General features: G+C 35.1%; 2 protein-coding genes across 3 annotated transcripts; one reads left to right on the top strand and one right to left on the bottom strand.

Moving 5' to 3' along the window:
* Positions 1–1,843: 1,843 nt before the first annotated feature.
* On the top strand, positions 1,844–10,988 carry LOC113734305 (COP1-interacting protein 7). Of its 2 annotated transcripts, XM_027260794.2 has the most exons (15): positions 1,883–1,936; positions 2,068–2,170; positions 2,279–2,411; positions 3,411–3,590; positions 4,601–4,721; positions 4,796–4,835; positions 5,073–5,125; positions 5,198–5,253; positions 5,672–5,824; positions 6,011–6,228; positions 6,513–8,131; positions 8,544–9,473; positions 9,928–10,318; positions 10,580–10,645; positions 10,737–10,988. In XM_027260794.2, exons 3-15 carry the CDS (start codon positions 2,353–2,355, stop codon positions 10,802–10,804), a joined length of 3,954 nt encoding a protein of 1,317 aa, XP_027116595.2. In that variant the 5' UTR covers positions 1,883–1,936; positions 2,068–2,170; positions 2,279–2,352; the 3' UTR covers positions 10,805–10,988. The 2 variants fall into 2 exon arrangements, with proteins under 2 accessions (XP_027116594.2, XP_027116595.2); XM_027260793.2 differs by having other exon boundaries at positions 1,844–2,170.
* A 3,811-nt stretch (positions 10,989–14,799) lies between these two features.
* Positions 14,800–17,162, bottom strand: LOC140038023 (putative protein phosphatase 2C-like protein 44). The gene is made up of 5 exons (XM_072083212.1): positions 17,082–17,162; positions 16,384–16,686; positions 15,747–16,039; positions 15,310–15,409; positions 14,800–15,169 (listed from the first exon to the last, which is right to left on the bottom strand). The coding sequence occupies exons 1-5, from the start codon at positions 17,112–17,114 to the stop codon at positions 15,032–15,034; spliced, it is 867 nt and encodes a 288-aa protein (XP_071939313.1). The 5' UTR covers positions 17,115–17,162; the 3' UTR covers positions 14,800–15,031.
* Between the last annotated feature and the right edge of the window lie 3,224 nt (positions 17,163–20,386).

Raw genomic sequence — 20,386 nt, forward strand, 5'->3', positions numbered from 1 at the left:
AAAATTTTATAGTTGCTTTTGCTCCCACTGAAAATTTTTTGTGGCTACACCACTGCACACACACACACACACACACACACATATATATATATATATATATATATATTACGAACATGCAGGCCCTTCCAACGGTATAAAGTATCCTATGTGATAGGTAGGTCTACAATAATAAATATGCTGTTTGTTTCCCATATAGAAAATTGGAATTTTGTTCTGCTTGGTGCCCATCTATTCGTACTTTTTTTTTTTTGTAAATTTAAATATAATAATCTGCTGATCTATTATGTCGTTGAAATTTCTTTTTCAACTTAAATTCATAATAAAAAGGAAGAGTTATATAATCACATTTCCGATCTAATTTTAGCCAAGTAAATGCCTTACGGTCATTATCCCTTGAAAGTTCGATTGAGATGAATCCATATCACTATTCATGATTTTGATGTTTGGGGAATGAAATGAAACATGGTAATTGGTATCAAGAGTCAAGCTATGGGAGGAATCACGAGAATAATTAAACAGCCTTTGTTTATTGTATATTGTATATTGATTTCTCCATTGTTGTCGGGGGTATCTTATACCTTTGTTTAGCATCCAATGTTGCTTAGTTGATTACCATAATTGGCGTGATTGCTTGATGAGTTTCCTGTCTCCTAAAAGTGGGCAATTATTTTAATCCAGGGCTTAAGCTCCATCACCTTTTTTTTTTATTTTTAAAATTTTCCTGCATTCTTGTCATTTTTATTTTTGTGACTTTTTTCTAAAGGAAGGTTGTTCTTGCTCTCACGTGCCCTTTCTCATCTTCTATTGTAAAATCATGTAGATACTAAAATTGGAATATTTTTCATTTTATTTCGTCAATTTTTTATAAGAACTCATAAGTCAAGTTTAAATTCAAATTAATTATTTTGACTGTACTCAAATTCATTTGTAGAAATACCACTTTTTAAATCTCTGCATTGAGTTAGGAGACAATCCCCTTCCAAATTTTTTTTCAAAAAAAAAAAAGACTAAATTATATTGGTTTGTTTGGATTGTATTTTATTTTTCCAATTTTATCTGCTTACATCATCATTACAATTTTTAATACACCTTTTTATCTTCCCAATTACCTTTTTATCTCACACACATCACATCACAAAAAGTGCTACAGTAAAAATATTCCAAATAAAACACAATCCAAACAAACATTTGCCCCGAGCTGCATGGTAGCCATTAATATTATAAAATTTTTTCATAATTCAAGGTGTCTCGACTAATTTGATTAAAAAAAAAACTTATATAGATTTTATTTTGTAACACGGCCTTTCCTAATGCCTTTCTTTTTTAATTTTTTGTTGGATAATATTAAACATTATTGATAGTCAAATGCTTCACCATTACATAACAACAAATAAAAATATGACAATAAACTAAAATACTTTATGAGACATAATGAAGTCATTGGACATGCCTGCATGCATGCCCGTTAACTAACTCATATTACGTAAAAATCTCAAAATTACTTCAAATCGAACATTTTCTTGCCAGGAATTTTTGTTGAAAAATTCATAAAATTTGAAGTAAAAACCAAAAATAATTAAATTATTTTAGTTACTTTAGTCAACTCCATTTATCACAATAAATTATAAATAATTGACTAATAATGCACACAGCCAGCGTACAACTGGCTCCGATGCCACCCCCCATTCGCTATTCTCCTCCTCTCAACAGCCCTAAGGTTATTAGCGTCATTTTACTTGAATTATTCCCGCCCATTTGTCCCTTCTCCTTCTCATCCTCTCACTCTTTCGTCCCTTCGCTTCTTGAATTACCAAAATTACCCCTACCTTTTTCCATTTTTACCTCTGGCGGGTTTTCAACGTCTAATTCCTACTCCTGAGATTTTTTTTTTCCTTCCACCTTTCACCATCCTCTCCGGTCGGCTTTCTGAGTAAAAGTGACCACTTTCTCTCTCACGCACTCACACACTATCTCTTTCTCTCTCTACCTACACATATGCTCACATATTCAGCTGAGAGAGAGAGACAGGGATACACACTCGCTCGCTATTTCTCTCCTTGTATGCAGATGCACACCCACTCCGAGGTGATACAGTCACTTTCTCTCTCTACACGGAGAGAATGAATGTGGATGAATGAGCAGCATTGATTGGAAGCCAAGCTTTTTAAAGGTATTTATTCAACTATTCTTTTATGGTTTGAAGAGTGATGAAGAATGATGAATGGAGGCAATTGCGATGATGGAATTATTTGTGAATTAACAAATTGAAGATTTTCAGGCTCATTTTCGGAGATCTCTGCTCAAATTCAGCTCAGCTGATCGGTTCGGATTGAAGTGAAGAACGGCGAAGAGATGAAGTCGACTACTAGGCTTGACTCGGCTGTATTTCACCTCACTCCTACTCGAACTAGGTGAAGGTTTTTGCTTTTTGGTCAGAAGTTTCGCAATTTTTATTTGCATGAGCTTATTTCCTTTTGATGGGTATTTGATTGGATGACGTGGAATAAAGAATTTTTGCTGATGAGTTATTAACTTTTTTGGTCTGTTATTGTTTGGAAAATTTCGGCATGTATTTGCCATGATTTTCCAGGACTAAATGAATACGTACAGGCTAAGGATTCCTCAAATTTGAGTTATTTTTTGCCCAATATATAGTATATGCCTCAACAGTGTGTTTTTTTGACCCCTCCTTTGTGTAAAGCTTTTAAAATTTGGTCCGATTAATTTGGTTTTTTTACCGATATTATTGCATTATGAAAAATGCATAATTCCTTGAACTTTTAAGTCTTTTCTTCATCTTTTGATTCATGTGAATGAAAATGCTTGTAAAATAAAAGAAAAAAGAATGATATTAAGTATTTCTGGTGATTTTGATTGAGAAAAGTTCTTAATTTGGTTTGTAAACTATTGGTGAAACGAAAATGTAACAGCTTTATTAATTCCCTGCGGCGTCCATATTGAGATGAGACAAAGCTACCTCTCAGGAGAGGTTGCACCTGACTTTTTCTGGTTGGTCAATCAGAGTCAATATTGCTGTCTAGCTAAATTTGTGACTCATTCACTTCGAGGACATTATTTCATTTACCTTTTGTTCTTTTACAACTAGAGAGCAGGAATCTTAACGATTTTTAATTAGTAAAGATTTTTAATTAGTAAAGAGAACGAAGAACAAAAGCAAACAGTGTAAGCTGGTTTGTAGTTTCTTGTTCTGCTGCATTTTTCGGGCTGCTGCAAGGCTCCTATTCATTAGTCAATGCTATGTTATTGCTCCTATAATTTCTATTGTGCCTACTTTTATTTGTATTTTGCTGTCATGTACTTTTCAATACTGATAACTTGTTGCAGTAAAGACATGAGGTAGTTCCATTGTGACTTTTGACAGTTTCTGATGCAATTAACTGCTTTATCAGGTGTGATTTGTTCATTATTGCAAATGGAAAGAAGGAGAAAATTGCTTCAGGTTTATTAAATCCGTTTCTTGCCCACTTGAAGACTGCACGAGATCAGATTGAGAAGGGTGGTTATTCTATTGTGCTTGAACCAGAGCCGCAAACTGATGCATCATGGTTTACCAAGGGAACAGTGGAAAGGTTTATATTAGTATCTGATAATATCTAGGGAGTTTTCTATTTTACAAATTGCTGGCATAACAGTGATGTCTACTAACATGATTTGTACTTTTTGTCTTTTCGCTTGAACTACTCTTCCTGTCCTGGTGCCTTTTGGCTGTGAATGAATATTGTGTCATGATACAACTAACTTGCAATTGATGATACAAATGTTACTTATGAGATTAGAATTTGGGTAGGGATAAAATGATTGTATAGGTCTTTTATCCGATTGGGGTGAACTTTATTCAGGCTAGTGCTTTCAGTTACTAAAGAAACTGTTTTTGACTGATGCTTTCTCTGCTTCTGCAAAATATTTGGTGTGGAAAAAGAAGTTTGATGTGGCAAATAAATTTACTGCAAGCTTTTATCAGTTTTATTGTAACCCAACAAATTACCAAACCTGTTAGGCCATTATCTTTGATGCTAGCTTATGTCCTGATCCTTGCATATGAATAGGATCATTAAGTAAAATTGAATGATATTATTATCTCTTCACAGGGCACGAAGTTGTGTCATTATTGGGCCTTGTTGCTTGGAAGGATCCAAGATTTCCATTTTTTGTTTTAGTACTGCAGAGCTAAGATGTCTTTATGTTTGAGTTGTAAGAATTTTTTTTTTTCCAGAAGTGATTTCATGTTACCTAACAAGATAAAGCCATTCCTCTTGGTATGGTGTTATCTGCATTCTGTATTAGCTACTTGCTTGTGTAAATAATTTTAATGCTGATGAAGCTGTATATACTCGTGGATCTAACCTCAATCTTCAGTTTTCAGTTATTCAAATTCTCATTCTGATGAAATCCAAAGAGAAATCAACCCTGCTTAGTTGAAAATTGACAATACTAGCATAGATGGTTGTTAATGTACTGAGACTAGCAAGGAAAACAGCATCTCTGTTAATGTCTCTCTTACTACTGCAACAGTACTAATATCAATCACATACTGGGCGCATGTAACTTAGTGGAAATGATATTTGTTGCTTTAAAATAGGTTTGTTCGTTTTGTGAGCACTCCTGAGATCTTGGAAAGGGTGCATACTGTAGAGTCTGAGATCTTAGAGATTGAGGAAGCAATCACCCTCCAAGGAAGCAATGATGCAGGGCAGAAAATGGTAAGCATCTTCAATTAGAATGTCCTGTCTTCTGGCCATCAATTAGTTTATTCATGTTGTTGTGTGTTTTGTAGGTTGAAGACCACGAAGTGAAGCTTTTAAAAGCTAATGAAGGTATTGCCTGAGGACAATTACATATTCCATGTGTTGTATGTAATTGATAGTCCATTTCCTGTTTTGCCTTTTCTTTGCATCTTGGATCATTTGGTTTTGTAAGCAGTTTGCATCAGTGGTTCTGAATTCATATTTTTGGTTTCTTTCTTGTCCTTTTTTATAGTGATTTTGGTCTTGTACCATTGACTAATAGTTGATAGGACAAGGCATTGATTTGCATGTCTCAAATTTTGACAGGTTCCAAAAGCAGTCCAGACCTAAATGATGAGAAAGCAATTGTCTTATACAAGGTACTTGTCATTTGCCACTTGCACCAAATCCTCCATATGTTGTATCTCTAAATCATAACCATTGTGTTTCAGCCTGAGACAACTCAAGCTCAAACAAGCGGTGAATACACGCAGGATGGAAATTCAAAGTAAGTCTACTGAAAATTACATGACTGAATTGCATAAGTATATATCAAATAATGTTTACATGTTGTGCAAATATTAGTCGTGGGACTTCTCGATCAGGTTAGATTGAACTTAATCCAGTACCTATGCTGCATTATTCTGGTATGTGATTATTTGGAAGTAAAGAGAAATTTTGTCAGGCTGTGGAACATATACTGCTAATTAAAGTCCTGAAATAAGTGTGTGGCTTTCTGACATTAAAAGAAAGGCTATAAATTTCTTTGGATGGATCTATTGATTTTTAAGTTAATCTCTTCACAGAGTTGAGCTTTGTTTTCAATATTTAATCATATTTTTGCATATCTGTCAGAATAACGTGCTGGGGATGAAAGATCTATTATGTGCTTTAGTCTTACTGTAGTCAATTTTCTTGTTCAACAGAGTCCAGCTTCTGAAAGTCCTAGAGACACGCAAACAAGTGCTGCGCAAAGAACAGGGTATGGCTTTTGCTCGTGCGGTGGCTGCTGGTTTTGATGTTGATGACATGGCACCACTTGCATCATTTGCTGAATGCTTTGGTGCTTCACGATTAAAGTAAGCCATATTTTCTCATTCTTTCTGTTCCCTCACCTTCTGCATTATCATTCTTCTGGTTTTTTAGTTATGGCATATCATTAATAGGACATTAACAGTCAAAGGGCTATGTTCCCAATTATTAAATTTCAGCAGCATCTGATCTTTAGAGTTGATTATTCTGGTATTATGCTAATTTTGTGCCAGGGATGCGTCCTCAAAATTCATTAATCTGTGGAAGAAAAAACATGAGACTGGGCAGTGGGTAGAAATTGAAGCAACTGAAGCATTGTCTGGCCGATCGGACTTTTCTGCCATGAATGCCTCTGGTATTGTGCTTTCCAGTATGGGTAACAAACAGAATGACTTCAATAATGAGTCAGCTTCCGAAAATAATGAGAAATCGGGTGTAGATATCAATTCGGGTAAATGTTCAATCTTGGTCCCTATCTAGATGTGTCATCTTGCTCTTTTACCTGTTGCTGTGATTCTGTTTGGTATTTTAACTGTTAAACCAAATGGCAATTGTCTGTGAATTATCTAGCAGCAAAAAAATCTTTTTTTTTTCTTTGTATTTCATTAGTTTGCACCCTTTTTTAACTCAATTGGGATGTTATTTACTGCTTTCGCCTCGAAGTTGTTGCCGAATTCAAAGTAGTTCTATTTTTCGTTCACAATTAAATGACATTCACGTTTATTTGGTCCCTAGGTGAAAGACCTCCAATGAATCACCAGCCTTCATTCAGTCAACAAGATTATTTTCAAGGCCAATTTCCGCATCCAATGTATCCACCTTGGCCTATGCATTCTGCAAATGGTTCCATGCCAATGTTTCCACCATATCCTGTGCAGGGGATGCCCTATTATCAGGCTTTTCCAGGTGGTGTTCCTTTTTACCAGCCACCTTATCCACCCATGGAGGATACTCGAGTCAGTGCTAGTCCTAAGACTAGACAGAAAAGGCAGTCTATGGATGATAGAGATGACAATTATGAATCTGAAATTTCGGACATGGACACCAAATCAAGGTTGCAGGAGGGTGGAGACTTGGATAAGGAAGGTTCACAGCATCTTCAATCACGGAAGAAAGATGGACGATCTGGTAAAAAGCAGTCAGGTGTTGTTGTCATCCGAAACATTAATTACATAACCTCTGAAGCAATGAACTCTACCGGCGATGGTTCAGAATCAGAAGCTGATTCTGAAAGTGGTATAGATGATGAAGATTATCAGGCTGACAATATTGGTGCATATTGTACCAAAACTTCAAGGTCATCAAAAAGAAAAGGGGATCATTCCAAGTCAAAAGCTGAACCAATTGACAATAAAGAAGAGAGTATATTTGAAAAGGATACTGATGGTGGACACTGGGCAGCATTTCAAAATTTTCTGTTGAAAGGTGCTGATGAAGAAAATCATACTTCCAATGAAGGCATGTTTGCAATGGAAAATGTTGGCAAGGCACGAAGACGACAGAATACTGTTATTGATGATCCTTCGGGTCTTGTTGGGAGAGATTCAAATGAAATACTAGATAGGAGAATGACTTCAGTCCATGAAGGTAATGGATATAGACCTCGCATTGGCAGAGGATCAAATGATGAAGGTGTGCTTTCCAGAAGAGGATATAACGATGCAAGGGGACTCGATGATCCAATGGATATGCAATATGCAGAGACAAAAGGAAGAAGGTTCATCTCTAGGACTTCAAATGATGATTTTATGGTTGGCAGAAGAGAAAAGCTTTCAGAACTACACAATTCTTCAGATCCATTAGCAGTTAATGAATTTGAACATGTGAACAGTGAGTTGCATGGAGAGTCATCCTGTGGTATCAGAGATGAGTCTTTCATAGTACCATTCAGGTCAATGGCATTAAATCAAGCTGTACCAGAGGGAAGAACTGCTATTGATATGGATTCTGAGCTTCCATCTTCTTATCAAAATTCTGAGAACCTTTCTAGTGGTATTAAGAAAACAGTGAGCTATGAGCCAGATGACATGAGCCTGATACCAGAACGTGGCACAGAGAAAAGGTCTGTTGGATATGATCCTGCTTTGGATTATGAAATGCAGGTCTCCAAGGAAGGTACTGCTACACTGAATAAAGGTGCAAAGGCAGCTTTGAATAAGGTCAAGGCAAATACTAAAAAATCAGAGAAAACCCGGAGTTCTAAAGGTACTTCAGGAACTTTAGATAAGGAAAGGACTGGAGGACCTATAAGAAAAGGAAAAGCATCAAAGACAAGTCCTTTAGAGGATGCACGGGCACGTGCTGAGAGGATACGAGCCTTCAAGGCTGATATCCAGAAAATGAAGAAAGAGAAGGTACAATTGATTCTTATTGACAAGATACTGTTAAGTATCAAATGCAAGGTCGAGATAGGTGTAAATAGTTGTTACTGATCTTTTTGAGCCATCTATTCAAGTTTGCACTTGCAGTATTTTAAGGAAGTTAACAAAACAACTGGAGAGTAGCGATGTATCTAAAGATTAATTTTACAATTGTCTTATGAAAATGGCAATGTGGCAGATAAAATTCTTGCTCTGTGTTTGAAACACAGTTTCTACTATGAAGACCATGTACTCTCCAAGTGGCTGGTTAAGTTCATGTATCAGTGACTTTTTCTGTTTGCCTGTACCTGAAAGCTTATGCTACTCTCCTTTTTTTTTTCTACAATACATTTAATAGCTTTGCAGACTTTTGTTTTATTAGAGTTTAACATATGTATCTTGACAGGAGGAGGCAGACTTAAAGCGGCTTGAAGCTTTAAAGTTGGATAGGCAGAAAAGGATTGCTGCAAGATGCGGCTCTACCTCTGCTGGTTCAACAGCACCATCACTGCAAATAAGAAAACTGCCAACCAAACTTTCTCCTATCTCCCATAGAGGATCCAAGTTCAGTGATTCAGAGCCTGGGTCATCATCACCTTTGCAGAGATCAAAAGTCAGAACGTCTCTTGCATCCAATGATTCTCGTAAAGCCTCCAAATCCAGTAAACTAAGTGAAGGCGGTCTCTTTCCTGGAAATAGATTGACAAGATCAGCCTCATCATTGTCTGACCCAAAGAAAGATAGCAGTGGGGTTACTCCTGAATCAAAGACTTCCATGGCCCGGATTAGAAGATTATCGGAGCCAAAAACTGTTGGCAACCATTCTTTAACTTCAACAAAGGTACAAAGTGCTGAGAGAGTATCAAAGCTGAAATTATCTGATGAGCCTGACAGCACAAAAATGTCTGCTATTATGAACCTTGACAAAAGAAAGGCTGCAACTCTTCCTGAACTTAAGCTGAAGCCGTCCAATGTTGTCAACAAGAAGTTGCTACTTCCTAAGGAAACAAGGAACATGGATGAGGCCAAGCCTTCAGCAACTTCTGGAAGTTCTGAGTTTTTTGTGAGCAATGTCACATTATCTCAGCATACAGAAGCAGATGATTACCCAATTGTCGAGAAAAATGTTGTTCTTGAAAATGACAAGCCTTCTCTTCCTGTTCTAAATGATTCTGGAGCAAAAATTGAGATTTCTCAGTTTGAAAGTCCTGGCATGCTGGATCAATCTGAAAGAGTATCCAATTATGCTGCAATACGTGCACCACCATCCCCCAGCAACATGGTTGATGAAGCTCTCATACCTGGCCCACTGCAAAGGCAATCCAATTCTAATGAGGTAGTATTTCAAAACCAGAACTCTGTTTATATTTGTATTTTGACGATGCACAGTTGAAGTGGTTGAGGATCTTAATCAGTTAATATAATCTGGTACGGGAAAGGGGAAAAAAGAAAAAAAAAAGCAATGATCAAAAAACTGTAATTGCAAAAGTATGCAACACGTACATAACTGATGCATTTCTTTTTTTGCGGAAAATTTTTATTTATTATCCCAACATAACATGGGTTTGATAGAGTCAGGAAGTTTTCGATGTCTATTATGGGTTCTTTACAGTTACGATTTGATAATATAGTTCTAGAAAGTAAACTACAGAAGGTTGAAACTGTTTACTAATGATTTCAGTTATTATTTGTTGCATTTAGAGTTACCGATTTTCTCTAGACGCTTTTACACCTGCCATATAATATGTGGGCTGTATGAATTTTTGTTTCTTTTTTTGTGCGATAATCAGGTGAACACCAGTCGTGTGGGGGAATCATCCAAAAGTTTGGAAGTTAGTGCTGCTGAAAAACCTTACCATGCCCCTTTTGCTCGAATCTCCTCTTTGGAAGACCCTTGTACTCGAAATTCTGATTATGGTAAAGCAGTCCCGACAAGCTCAGGAACAACTACAGCTGCTAAAGCTTATGTGGTTAATGAAAAATCACTACAAATTGAGACCATTCCAGAAGCTTTAGCAAGAGTTCAAGTAAAAGAGTCACCAAAAGGGCTTAGAAAGCTTTTGAAGTTTGGAAAGAAGAGCCATAGTACAGCTGCAGGCGATCAAAGCCTCGAATTAGATAAAGCGACTAGCAATGGTTTTAAGCCACACAATAATGCTTCATGCACTGGGTCTGGTGAAGGTATTGCATGGTTCTTACCTTTTATACAGTCGATTTGTGTCTCGAAAATTTTGAGACTCTTGACTAGGATGTCCATTTAACAATGACAACTACAATATTCTAAGGAACATCTGGTCCTTGCATCAGTCTTTAGCAGATGAGTCCAGAAGTATTAGTATGTGCATCTCCTTCTGTTGTGGAAAATCACATAATCATGGTTAAGTCAGTCTGACTTAAATTAATCTGCTAACTGACCACATTTAACATACGTGTTTATTGCAGTTCATACGTTAAAGAATCTAATTTCGGAAGACGAAACTCCTACATCGGGCAATGCTTCCCAGAAATGTAAGTCCACTTACAACTTACCAAAATCCTTTTGTTGTTTACATCTTTGGAGATCGTGGAATGTGTATTTGACAATCTTTCTTCGCTGCAGCTTCTCGCCATCTCTCTTTGTTGTCGTCATTTCGTAGCAAGACAGGTGAAAAGAAGTTGACAACATGAAGAGGAGTCTCAACATCGTTGCTTTCAGTTTAGTTGTGTCATCGGCTCTTTCCTTCAAGAAGTTTTGTTGTATAAATGGATCCTTGTACATTCTCAGGCCTTAACTTGAACATCCAGATGGTTGATTGCATTGCAACTTTACTCTCATCTTTTTCGTAAGTGAATTGTTTGAGATTCATTTGCACTTCATTGTGTTAAACAGGAACTCCAAATGCACAACCCTCCTTTAATTGCCCCTTCCTTCTCTCTATCTATTGCGCTGTGCCTAAGTTCTTAACCTCGTGGATTTTTAGATGACAAAGTGGATACATTTTCCGCGTAATATCAAGTGGAACTAATTTTTGACGTCTGCGTCTTATTATGCGTATAATGAAATGGCTGATTACAAAGGCTTTTAGTTGAGCAGCCATTCTATTAGCCAATGGAATTTTGTTCACTGTGGTTGAGGATTCATTAAGCATAGCATTTAAGATATTACGTGAGAAGTATCTATAAAAAAGATCCCGAGTCCTTTTTGTTGTAATTTCCAGTACATGGTTTATTTCATGAGAGAACTTTCCGATGTGGGCTTAACGGTGCCTGTGTAGGTGTTAACCTGGTGTGTGAACTTTGTTTGTTTTTAAATTTACTTTTATTTCTATTATTCATTGACTCTTATCTCTATTATCCATTAATTGTTATTTCTATTATCAATTGGCACACAAATCCTAGTCAACCAAAATTACATCCCTTCAATTCTCACGTTCTCCCTTACTAGCGGCTTTTTTACTTCCAATTATACATGTTTTTGTATGGTACACTTTTTATTACATATTATAAAAAATAGTTATATTCACTTGTACTATTTTGTGATTCTTTCAATTAAAAATATTTTTTGACAAGTTGCACACGTATTGAGTGTGCCTCAATAGCTAGTTATGATAATGGAGGACTGCTATTGGGTGTAAATTGAAAGGGGAAAAATGATATGTTAGATATGGTATTACCTGTTTAATCCCTGAATCACAAAGGATGGCCTGTCTCATTTCTTGTTCGTGTTCTACTTTTAATTATATTGTCATTGATCCCTCACAAATATCTTATTTTAATCCTTCCTTTTTTTAATTTCAATGACTAATACTAGGGTAAAAAATAAAATAAAACGACTGAAAAAGGCAAAATGTGAGAATCAAATAGAATGTTTAATGAATTTTTGTTTTTTTTTAATTATATAGTGTTGTTTTAACTTATTATATTTTGTATTTTTATCATGCTATTAGTTATTAAAACTCAAGGTCAAGAATGCCCTGCTATTAGTTATTAGAACTTGTGGAAACCAAAAAAGGAATTAAAATAGAATGTTTGTGAAGGACAAATTATAATATAATGAAAGGTATGATAGGAAGTGAGATCGAGGATTTTTTTTTTTTTTTTTTTGGGTTGCAAGACACTAGATGCGAGATGCATGTCATTTCCTTTGATACCAATATACATGGGAACCCAAACCTCTAGATGAATTGAGATCTCTATTTTTGAGAACTCTGTACTTTGCATGCTGCACCTTAAGCAATAAATCTTTTTAAAGAGCAGAAAACATATTCAACAACAAAAGACTAAAAGAAACTGAAGTTTATGCAGCTTCCTAAAGATGCTACTTGAAACTGAAGTACATGGAAATGACCGCAACAAAAGACTGAACAAAAATCATCCCATCCTCTAGAAGGCTATATAGTACATAAAATCTTAGCTATTCGATTGTTGTCATAATCATATGACTACCCCAACTATTCCAAGAACAGAAAATAGCGTACTGAGAATCAACCACTTAGCATCTCCTGTGAGGGGCAAATGGAAACGTTGCATGAATCAAATGATACTTAAAAGGGTTAAAAAATTTTATATTTGAATTTCTTCTCCTATGGTGTAAGTACTCCAAATAATCTTTTAACCACAAATAGTCTCACCTTTGACTCTACATGTGGCAGCTGAACTCTGCTGGGAGGAATTTGGCAACTCATTTCCAAGCTTCGAACAGTTATTTCCTAGTGCACCTAAACAAAATTACAATCGTTGACAACCCAAAAGTTTCTCCCAAAAAAGAGTCAGAACATCCACTGTCTTGAGTATAGATATGTATTATTAAGAGCATTTTGGACTTTGGAGTATATTCTTACAGTCATTATAGCAGGGAAGTCCAGTGTGGTTGTGTAGATTGTAGTAACCCTCTTCACATTCACAGCTATACTTGAAGAAAGAGGTCCTATTGCATGTCCCGCCTCCACAATCAATCCAATGGCACGCTAAAAGAAAGCCCCCCACAACAAGAAGGTAATTTAACTTGTGAATAATAATCCAACCACTAATTTAGCAAGGCAATAGAAAGTGTTGCTAAAAAAATAAAAAAAAAGAGGGAAAGTTGAAATTGCAATTACGGTCGAAGGCTGATGTAGAGGGCTTCTCTGTTTGTGGAGGAAGAGGAAATTGTGATTCTAAACAGGTGGAGTTCAGGGTACCTAGTGAAAAAAAAAGAAGAGAAAATCCATATCAGAATGAGTTAAAAAAGCAAAAAAAAATCAAGTATAGTAAGCATTTTACCAAGTTAAGCTGCATTTTCTTGTCACCATTTATTTTCGTTTGCATTTTTATTTTTTGCATGCCACTGAATTTAACAAATCTATTCAGCCAATCCCTCAAGCTTAATTATTTTAGTTTATGAAGCCCTTTACCATATATCTTGTGAATAAATAAGCAAGCTTAAAATGCCTTAAATTTGCTTTTTTTTGAACCAAAAAAAAAAAAAAGATTGGACGGAAACTCACAGTTGGGAACCACACAAGGCAGAAACTCGAGATCATCAACATGAAATAGAGGTAGACTAGCTTGCTTCCAACCATCATCACATTCACATACAAAACCAAGAGTGCTGTTTTGTGAACGTTTGCAAGTACCCTTTCCACATTCCATCTTATCGCATAGAGCATCTGTACAAGTATAAAATCAAGAAACACCAACAGAAATGTAGATGCTTGATATCGTTCAAAATATATGACAAATATGCTAAAGGGTTCATCTCTAACATACCAAAGATTGGTGAAAATATGTTTCTTGCAGCACACCAAGGCTGTAGAATAAGAAGGATTGCACTAATGAAGATTGCATGCGCATGAAAAGAAGCCATGTTTCAAAATGGTTTTCTAACAACCAGATTTGTGATGAGATGAACGAAGAAAAATATGCCTAATTATTTATAGCTCAAATTTTAGTGACTACATTTATCCATATCAGAATCTTGAATTGTTATTTGGACTTGGTAGATTTGTAGGTGGAAGTGTTTCTAGTTTTTAAATTTTTTATACCGTTTGGGTTTTTTCTGTCTTTTTGGAAGTTTAAGTTTGTAAGTTGTAACTCCTAGTCTCCAATGGGAGTTGGACGCGGCTGATTTTACTCTTAACATTATAAGGTTAAAAACAAGTACTCTTAACATTAAAGTCGCCTTGTAGATAGGTTAATTTTGTTCAAACCTCTAATCAATTTGAATTCGGAATCAAGATAAAGAATTAGTTAAATCAGTTTAATTGTTTCTTATATGCTTATTTTTTCGAGGGCAATTTTTCAATCAAAAAGTAGTACTGCAATCTTTTTTTTTTTTTTTTTTTTTGCTCTGGGAATGTTATACCAATCTTGTCATCCGTTGGCAAAGCTTTCATGTGATTAAGGGTTATACGTTTTCTCGTACTATCATGGATTACAATAAATTATTAACCTTCAAAATGGCTTTAAAAACGTTGATTTCAGTCTTTCATTTTACATTAATTAACATGAGGTCCTTGCCTCTAATCCCGCTGATGCAACCTATTGAATTATCTTATCAAGGAAAGTTTAATGTTTGTATCTCAGTTACATACTTAAGATGGGCAGCTGCAGCTGTACCAGGACAACAAAAATGCAGTCATCTTTGTAGTTGGTCTAAAATTTTTCTTCAGAATCAAACCAAAAGCAAGGAACTAAGGAAAAGATTTGAAAGTCTGAATCTTGGCCTATTTAATTAATCCATCAGGAGCTGTTGAGAATGTCTGTCTGCTGCAAAAAGTTGTTTGGCACTTCAATCATCTTTACAGTTTGCCTCAACGAGTACATGAAACAGAAGTATTATGACTACTCGGAAGTTACGAATCAGTTCTCCAATTTCGGATTATCTGCTGTCTGTCATGATGGAAATGGTGTTTCTGTTATAGAAGAGCAGCACTGTCAATCGAAACGAATGATCAAGCAAGAAATGTTGCTTCTGCTCATTCTTGTTACAGCCTCTTTTGCTAAGCAATCAGCAGCTTCCTGTGGGTCTTCTATATGCCTGATAAGGTTAACCGCCTCCTGATGCTTCATCACCTGTTCACGGATGGTAGAAAGAATGATATCATCAATAATTCTACTGAAAACATGGGGAGAAAAACAAAAGAAAGCAGTTAGCTCAGGAACAAGTTCTATCCAAAAGTTATCTCAATGTAGTGAATTAGCTTTCTAATTACCTCCCATATGCCGATGCTCGACAAGATTAGAAATTCCATATCAGACTCTACTCTTTCAGATACCACCACGAGTTCTGAGCATTTATAAGATTTATTTGCTCTTGCATTGCCAGAAACTCGGCCTATTAATCGCGCTTTAACCCTGTGAATAGCACCTGAAGTGATTGGAATATGTCAGCCTATGCCTAATTTGATCCCAGAGCATATGATTTGGTAAAACACAATATAAGCTGGATTAAGTGTGTTGGTAAAGACAGGACATCAAACTAAAATCTTATTGAAAGCATGCCACATTTGTGATTTGCAATTCCTCATTTCTCGATCAATCGTAGTTATATATGATGATAGCTTTGACAGTTAAAACTAGAGCAGCATGGTGATGGTAGCCTAGATCAGCTGCTGTCTAGGTGCAAAATTGACAGCACTACTTGTCCAGCAAAGAAAGTAAATTTCTCAACTGAAGATTCATGCCTGGGATAAATTTTCGCGACCAACGTCTTCTAATCCCTCCTTGTTTTTCTCTGTTGATTTGATAAGCCTTGCCATCTCTACACAAAACTGCTTTATACTCCCCCATGTTAGCTATGACAAGCTTTTCCCCATTGATTACAATTGCCGTTGCTGAACTCACTTTCCATGCATCCTCTACCTTCTCTGCTTCTCTGATCTTTGCTCTAACATTCAAATGAGCCCTTTTTATGGCGTCCTCTGTCTTCTTCCTCATGTGGGACTGCAGCAAATAGATTTCTAATGTAAAATTTGATTCAAAGTAAAATAACAAACTGACAACTAACCGATAAAATGTTCTTTTTTTTCAATCAATTTGTACTTCAATCAAAACCCATTCTTTTCACAATTAAGGGTCTTACTTGTTGGATGATAAACTTGTGATTATTGAACTTAGACTGGATGGATTATGAATTCACAATCCCCTTTTTTTTCCTTTGTTTTTTTTCTTCATCCTCTTAAGGGAAGAGGTAAAATACAACTTCATTTCCCTCATTTCCTCACAAGAAAACTACACATGCAAAAAATCAACAAAAATTTCGAAAAATAATTACTACCATAGTTTACCTCCTTCACCTTCTTGTCAAACAAATGTGCCTGAATGTACTTGCTGACTCCGTCACCAATTCGTGCATCAAAAACTCCAAAGAACCACAATTCATTCTCTTGAATCTCTTCTCTTTGTACAACAACTTTGTCAGGTTCCAACTCCAAACCTCTACTCAGTGCTGCAACAAATGACCGATCTTCCGCTACATGATATCCATGTGATACTGCAGGCATCATCCATGAGGGCCTTTTTCCTCCGCTTGCTGTCTTTCCTTTGTCATCTCCCTCACCTCCCATTAGAAGTCTCCTCAGCCTAAATGTCTGTCCAAATTCAGGAATTAATATGCCACACAAAGTAACAATAATAATTTTCCATGTATGCAATACACATTGAAGCAGCCATTTCCTGTACTAGCATTACACAAACCAAGAACCATTGGGTAATGAATCAATCTGTATACAAATGTATGAGTAAATGGTGGAAGATGATCACTAAAAGGAATTGGTTTTTACTTCAATTGAGCTATTCCAATTGATGGACGTTACCAGTTATGGTTTGGAAAAAAAAATTGTTTTTTTTTGTTTGGATGGATGTTACACCATCAAAAGAGGAGTTGTTACTCTCCCAAGAATCCATTGATCAAGAATTTGGAGAAATCAAGAACTCAGAATTTTGTTCACACAGTTCTGGGAGCATAAATAAGAGGGATGGTTACCTTGAGCTTGAGATGAAGATCTAACAGCCCCATGTTTCTGTTGTGAGTGTAAATGGTAACGGAAAGTTCTGAAGAACTCCAATTTTGAATGAATAAGATGATGATAATAAGAAGATAAAACAGTAAAAATTTCAAAAGGCTGGTAAAGAAACGCGGGTCCCTGGGAAATGAAGCAGTATTACTATTGTATAGGACTGCCAGCTACAGCCAGTGCTGATTAGCTTGATTATGGTTTTAGAGATAAAAATTTAAGGAGGAACTTTTAATGTAAGCATTTTATGAGATTTGATATCAGTAGACAAATTTAATGCACTACTGGACTCAATGGTTAGTTGCCATTTTAGTCTTGGAGGGGTGCCATGGGGTGGTGGATGATTATTTGTAAAGATGAAATCGATTTGGAAAAATGTCTAAATACAAAGGGAACAATAAATGTGGATATATGTATTCATATGGTAAATTTAATTTAATTTAGGTATACTAAGTTATTAAAAATAGGCACCAGTTAAAAAAATTCTTCTATTTTTATCAAATATTTTTTTCTGAGAAAACTTTGAAGGGAAGGACTAAATCCACACCCTATGCATTTGTTAGACATTGATGCCCTTAGCATTTATTAAATAAATTTTTTTTTGTAATAATATGTTTTCTAAAGGAAAAAAATTCACACACTGATCTTTATGTAAGTTTTATACAAAATTTTTTTTCTTGTTTATTTCGTTTCAAAATTTATCTTTCTCTAAAGTTGCTTTAATTTCGCTTCTCTTTCCTATTATATATGATTTACCACCTTTATTTTGTTAAACTTTTTGAAACACTTACATATAACCGAATGGTAAATATCAGTATGAAGTCAATATGAATGCATATTCCACCTTGAAAATTGCTTAGATTTTGACTTTATGGAATTGAAATATGTAGACATTGCTATTTATATCATTAGTAGTAATTGAAAGTAATTTTGATAGCTAGATTAAATTTTAAACTACAAATTAATATTCTCACAGAGTTTTAAACATTTGTTTTTCCTCTTTTTTCTATATAAATATATGCTTCTTAAAATTATAAAACAGCATCAAATTAACTTAAAACTTAAAAGCTAAGGCTATGTTTGTCCAATAAGTGCATAAGATGTGAATTTAGTACAGAGGGGTGTGGATTTAGCCTGGAATTAATAGATACACATCTAATGCTGTCGAATTGGAGTTTCTGATATAAATGCACAGCTAACAATCTTGGTAAGTCAATATGAGTAGAAATTTGCATTAATCATGCATGCTGTGCAAGTTTTGTACTTAATACTAGTAATAATTAGTAAAAACTGTCAGCAAGAAGCAGATAGGCCTTTGATGACTCCTATTAATGACTCGAGTTCTTTACCAAGCCCAGTACTATAGAGGTCCAGATTAATTTTCATCCTTTTGAGGGGATGAGTAGATTCTTAAACAAGAAACAAAACGGTTAGCCAAAAACAAGAAAGAAAAAATGGTTTGGAAAAAAAATACATCTTCAGATGTGTACTTCCAAATACCCAGATTAAAGGTGCAAACGAGTCAAGTTTAATCAAATAGCTCGCAAGATTGTTCGGTCAGAACTCGAACTCAAATTCGTATTAATCGAATTCGAACTGGAGTTTGAGCAGCTCAAACTACTTGACGAGTCGAATTCGAGTTTAATATATAAAGGTCGAAAGCTTGTCGAGCTCAATCGAGTTTCACATATATATGTTTTTTTTTAATTTTTTTTATTTATAGTATGAAATGTCTATTTTGTCTCTTGTTTAAAATTATATAAAATATAAATTTATATTTTTTAATCTTGATTAGGCTCGATTGGACTCCATAAGCATGAGCTTGAATAATGCAAAATAAAATCGAACTCGAGTTTAACTCAAGATCTCGACGAACTTGAACTCGAGTAGTGCACCATTCGAGCTCGACTCGACTCAATTATCACTACGATACAAGCGAGTGTGCCACTAATGACTACTGAGCAATATATATATATATATATTTTTTGGTAAAACAAAAATGTCTGGATGGATTCGTTTACAATCATCACCACGGATTATAGGGCGCACATAATCTTTTGTGAGGAAGTGATCCGTTCTTACCAATCAAACCAATTTGTATTGACACAAATAGTGAGCATGAAGACTATGAAAAAGTTCGCATAGACCAAATTTTTTTGTTTTCAATAGTACATATGAAGATAGTCTATGAGAAAGTGACTCAAAGGTCATGACTTGGTTTTACAAGCCTGAAAATGTCATGGCTTCATTCTGTTAGCCTGTATAAATTTTGGAGAGAAAATTCTCCTTTTTAGAAAAATAAGCTCTCAATAAGACTTCTAGAAAGTTGAGAATAAATGAAAAAAAGAATTAACCTTAAGATTCTATAGGAGTCAAAGGTGGCCTCATTTCACTTATACAATACCAAGGTCCATTTTTTCACCACCCAAAAAAGAATGTTATACTAAAAAAAATACCAAGGCCTTGTATTTTAATAACTTGTACCAGCATTGGGTGCTTTCGCTTGCAGTTAATTCCCCTCTATACCTACAGCTAAAAGATTATTTACACACTTTACATTAAATTGCCAATTACGTAATTAGCAAAAAAAAAAAAATTTTTTTGTTCATTGAATAATTAGCTTCTTTGGGTGTTTCTTGACAGTCGAAGAATACATTGCATATGACCTAATGTATTGAACTTTAAAGAATGACAGCTAAAGGACCTCCTGCTTACTTAAAATTCCACACACTTAAATCTGGCCATCACTTTATTTTCTGTTTGCATTTATACCATTAGCTAATGACAACTTTTAACGGTGTGGTTAATTAAAAATTCTAGAATTTTAAGAAGCCCATAATAATTAAGAGTCTACCGAGTGTTCATATTTTGAAATATACATATAGGGTAATAATTATGGATTAATCTTTTTTACACTAACGGAATTAGATGAACGTCACATCATCTAAATTTGAATTTAAACATCAAATTTTGTATATGTGGCATGCATGTAGACCTGCAAGTGTACACACTGTCAGTGTATAAATGATTTATCCAATAATTATTAGTGTGTGAATTTATATTATAGGTTAAATGTGATTTAGGTGTACTATAGAGTGTTGATTGGCTACTCATTAAAAAATAGAATAACTAAAACAAAATATTGCAGGTTACTTGATTGGCAAATTGAGAAGTTTAACAGACTCATTAGCTTGTATTGCCTATACTAAATCCACCTGTGATGATTGATTATATATTAACTTCAATACTAATATTAACGTTTGTTTTTAGACCT

This window comes from Coffea arabica, chromosome 3c (genome assembly GCF_036785885.1).
Source record: "Coffea arabica cultivar ET-39 chromosome 3c, Coffea Arabica ET-39 HiFi, whole genome shotgun sequence".
Taxonomy (NCBI): Eukaryota; Viridiplantae; Streptophyta; class Magnoliopsida; order Gentianales; family Rubiaceae; genus Coffea; species Coffea arabica.